The sequence below is a fragment of the Pinus tabuliformis genome, chromosome 7 (assembly GCF_031772625.1).
Source record: "Pinus tabuliformis cultivar Carrire ecotype Pingquan chromosome 7, CPIR1, whole genome shotgun sequence".
NCBI classification, from domain to species: Eukaryota; Viridiplantae; Streptophyta; class Pinopsida; order Pinales; family Pinaceae; genus Pinus; species Pinus tabuliformis.
Window position 1 is genome coordinate 711007390 of NC_142293.1, and position 4623 is coordinate 711012012.

The window sequence follows — 4623 nt, forward strand, 5'->3', positions numbered from 1 at the left end:
TCGTAAAAATCATATTATTAGAGTTTTGTCCAAGCATTTCGAACCATCCAATATGATTATCATTCGAATGTAATTGTTAATATTGAATTAAGGAAAATAGTTAATAAAAAAGAAAATTTTAATAAATATCTAAAAATAAAATGAAAAATAATATTTAGGTCAAACTTAAATAATCAAAACAATAAAATAATTAATAAAATCAATATAATAATATATGGAAAAAAAATATTTAGCTCAAATTTAAATAATCAAAACAATTAATTCTAAAAACTTAAAAATAAATAAAAATAACAAATAATCAAACTTAAATAATTGAAACAATTAATTCTAAAAACTTAAAAATAATAAATAGCCAAAAAACAATTAAATAATAATAATAATAAATTATTTTTTTCATTATTAAGTTATTTATTGAGTTTTGGAAAAAAATAATTAATCAATTAATTTATTATTATTATTATTATTAAGTTTGAACATTTATTATTTTTATTTATTTTTAAATTTTTAGAATTAATTGTTTCAATTTTTTAAGTTTGAACTAAATATTATTTTTATTTTAGTGTTTTGATTAAATTGCCCACTAGGCTTTGGATTGACGGTGAATGGGTGTACTGTTGAGGCACTCCTTGACGGTGAATGGGTGTATTGTTGAGGCACTCCTTGCGATAGGTCACTGGTTCAAATCCTCGTGGGTGTTTACCTACTAAAACAAAAATATATATTATTATTAACCCACAGGGCTTTGGATTGAGAGTGAATGGGTGCAATATTAAGGCACTCCTTGGGATAGGTTGATAGTGAATGGGTGTACTGTTAAGGCACTCCTTGCTATAGGTCACTGGTTCAAATCCTCTGTTTAAGTTTAATCATTTATTATTTTTACAAATAATATTTTTATTTTATATTATTGATTTTATTAATTGTTTTGATTATTTAAGTTTATTAATTTTTTTTTAATATTCATTAAAAATTTCTTTTTATTAATTATTTTCTTTAATTCAATATTAACAATTATATTTTAACAATTATTTCTTTATATTAAAATATTATTTATTTAGTCAAATATAACAATTTTTATATAAAAATATTATTTATTTAGTTGAATCTAACTATTACATTATAATGGTTAATTTTTTTTCTTTTCATCTATTTAATATGTTGCCAAAATCTTGTTTTTCATCTTATTTCTACAATAAACCACACAGAACCACACAAATAATAATTAGTTAACAAAACTTTGATAATGTAATTTTTACCGCAAAAAAATTCTACTTTTAATAATTAATATCCATAATTATATATGTGAACGTCCATCATTATATTGGGACCATGTATTCACCAAATTGTTTGTCATATAATTTAGGCACTTCTTCTTTTTATGAATCAGTGCTTAAAACAAATCTAATCTAATTTGTAAAAGAAAATATTGTTCATGAAATTGAATTGCATGCCGGCTTTTAAAATTCATGTTCAACTTTCGCTTGTAATCCGTGTAGGTTTTCTGTGCCTTGTGACAGTGAAAGGATTTATAGCAATTGCAGGTCATAGACACAAATGAGTAACTTTAAATATCGACAAAATAAATCTGGAAAAACTTGAAAATGTCAGTCAATCTCGATCTTAATTGACAAATACACAAGTCCTAGTTTGTTCTCGATCTTAAACCATGAGCAGTGAAACCACTCTGTTTTAGCCAGTCATTCTACATTCGAAATCTCTAAACACAAAATTATTAAAATCCTTTTTTTTCATGTCTATCCATCGACACAAAATCTTGGTTGCATTTGATCCTCTTTCAGATTCGGAGGGAGTCCGAGGTCATCATCGGAAGCATTCTGCAGATAATTCATATAACTCATCGATGGATTATACTTTTCATGTTCGCATTGCGCGTTCCAATCTTCGACATAACTGGAATCACTCGTGGATTGGGCATCATCTGCAAAAAATAATTGGCATTGTACCGACTTGTTAACTCTGACAGAATGAGAATCGGAGTTCTCAGAGCTTAAATAAGAATCAAAGTCACATATTTCCTCCATGAAATCATCATTAGCTGCATGCATAAAATTCCAGTGGTTTTCAAATTCGTTAAAACAATCTGAAATAGTCCAGCAATATGTCCCCATTTCTTAATCCCAGTATCCACAGAAAGTTTGGCCTTAGTGGAATAGGAAATCCGGAGAGAGTCGTCCCTTTCGACGCGTATGCGAAGCTGAGCAGCAAAGTAACAACGAAACCAATGACGGCGATCGCTGCATTCCACAACATTGCAGACGAGAAGTGGATCACCATAATTACGCCGTAAGGCGTTTCCCTCTGAAATGAACTCCCCCAAATGCTTTTCTGTCTTAATCGTAGCCGTTAGATCTTTTGTTAGACGATTGAACAAAAATCAGCCGTCTAATTTTTTTTATTAAATTAAAACATTAAAAACCCTTAAAAAAACGTAGGGCGATTTAGGTCCATTGGTTCGGCTCTTGGAATCCGGGAGCTCGTTGTGTAAAGAAAAGGTTGCGGCGGCCATTGGAGGGCTAACGAGCAATGCAGAAAATGGTTGGGGAATTGAGGCTAATGGTGGGGTTTCAGTTCTGGTTCATATTTGCAAATCGGGAACCTCAGCTGCACAGGCCATGGCTATAGGGGCGCTGAAGAATGGCTGTTGTGCAAGAGACAAGGAAAACGATGGCGCTGAAGAATGTGGCTGTTGTGCAAGAGAGTAACTGGTTAATTTTGATGTAACTGGTTCTTGATTCTTGGTTTTCTGTAATTGATGCCTGATTCTTGAGTTTATTTGACAACAGGCTTTGCATTGCTTTGAATTAAGTTAATTTTGATGTAACTGGTTCCTGATTCTTGGTTTTCTGTAATTGATGCCTGATTCTTGAGTTTATTTGACAACAGGCTTTGCATTGCTTTGAATTCAGTTAATTTTGATGTAACTGATTCCTGATTCTTGGTTTTCTTTTCTGTAACTGATACCTGATTCTTGAATTTCTGTAATTGATTCCCGATTCTTGATTTCATTTGACAACATGCGCCTGATTCTTGATTTTATTTGACAACAGGCTTCACATTGTTGGGGAGGTTCAGTTGCCTGTTCATCATTGCCTCCTGGCGCTTCCTGGCGTGAGAAAAGAATATCTGAATCGGGTGATCAGCCACCCGCAGGCGCTTTCCCAGTGCGAGCTGACGCTCACCAAGCTCGGCCTCAATGTCGCCCGCGAGGCTTTCGATGACACGGCCGGTGCCGCCGAGTTCATTGCCCTCAACGGCCTCCGCGACACGGCGGCCATAGCCAGTTCTCGGGCAGCCGAGCTTTACGGGATGAGCGTCCTGTTCGATGGCATCCAGGACGACAGTAACAATGTGACCCGCTTCGTTATGCTGGCGAGGGAGCCCATCATTCCAAGAACCGACAGGCCCTTCAAGACCAGCATTGTGTTTGCTCAAGACAAGGGTACCTCCGTCTTGTTCAAGGTCTTGTCAGCCTTTGCTTTCAGGAATATAAGTTTGACCAAGATTGAGAGCAGGCCTCACAGGAACCAGCCACTTCGTGTGGTCGATGATGGTAATGTTATTGGCACTGCCAAGCATTTCGAGTACATGTTCTATGTCGATTTTGAGGCCTCCACGGCCGACACAAGAGCCCAGAATGCCCTTCAAGAGGTCCAAGAATTCACCTCCTTCCTTAGGGTTTTGGGCAGCTACCCTATGGACATGACCCCCTTGAATAATATCTCATCTTCATCCTCATCCCCATCCTCTTGTTGATAAATCAATGATATTAAAAACCCCTTGTCTTTCTGATCAGGAAATTCTAGTTCTAGTTTTTCCGGACCTTGAAGTTATATTTTTTCCATATCAATAAACATATTCCTGGTTCCTGGTACATGGTACATGGTTCCTAAAGGAGGGAGCAGAGCAGAGCAACTTACAGCGATTTGGGCAATGAGAATGAATTGATTTATATGATATTGTTGAATATCTATGGCAGATGAAGGCGTAATTTGAAGCTTTTTGTTGTTATAGTTTTGATGGAACCTTAGGATTTTCCTCTGTAAATTCATTCCGCCGCCTTCAAGGGAGATTGCAGAAAGAAAGCTGTAAATGTAAATGCAGTATCCTGTGGCCCTCTGTGGCAGAGTAGTATTTGGTTGTTCTTCCCTTAGTATTCCATTTGTATTTTTTGTTGCCGATCCCAATCACGGCATCCCACAAATGTATTTTGTTTGATTATACTACTCTATCAACATTGAGGAAAATTTACAGAACTGTAACTGTTGTTTGTTCATGGACCGAAAATTTCTGGACTAGCCTTGTGAGGAGCATATGGCTGATTAACATTTATTTTCTAGACAAATATCCGAGTTCATTATTTCAGATCTATCCAAAAGTGAATTATGTGCATCAAAGTTACTATGTTTCAAAGCATAACTGACATTTATCCAAAACTAAATTGTGTCAAAGTTACTGTGCTTCAAAGCATAACTGTTCTTTATCCAGAACTAAATGTTGTGTATCAAAGCTACTATGCTTCAAAGGAACTAAACCATAAGCTATTTTTTCTTCGATTTTTTCACATTTATATGGTATCATTTATCAGGTTACAACGTTTGTGGA

At 34.8% G+C, this 4623-nt stretch overlaps 1 protein-coding gene across 3 annotated transcripts; it reads left to right on the forward strand.

Moving 5' to 3' along the window:
• Positions 1–2502: 2502 nt before the first annotated feature.
• On the forward strand, positions 2503–4274 carry LOC149249497 (arogenate dehydratase 3-like). Of its 3 annotated transcripts, none has more exons than XM_089458710.1 (2): positions 2503–2738; positions 3069–4274. In XM_089458710.1, exons 1-2 carry the CDS (start codon positions 2656–2658, stop codon positions 3772–3774), a joined length of 789 nt encoding a protein of 262 aa, XP_089314836.1. In that variant the 5' UTR covers positions 2503–2655; the 3' UTR covers positions 3775–4274. The 3 variants fall into 3 exon arrangements, with proteins under 3 accessions (XP_089314836.1, XP_089314837.1, XP_089314838.1); XM_089458711.1 differs by having other exon boundaries at positions 2503–2726; XM_089458712.1 differs by lacking the exon at positions 2503–2738 and adding an exon at positions 2763–2938.
• The last annotated feature ends 349 nt before the right edge of the window (positions 4275–4623 follow it).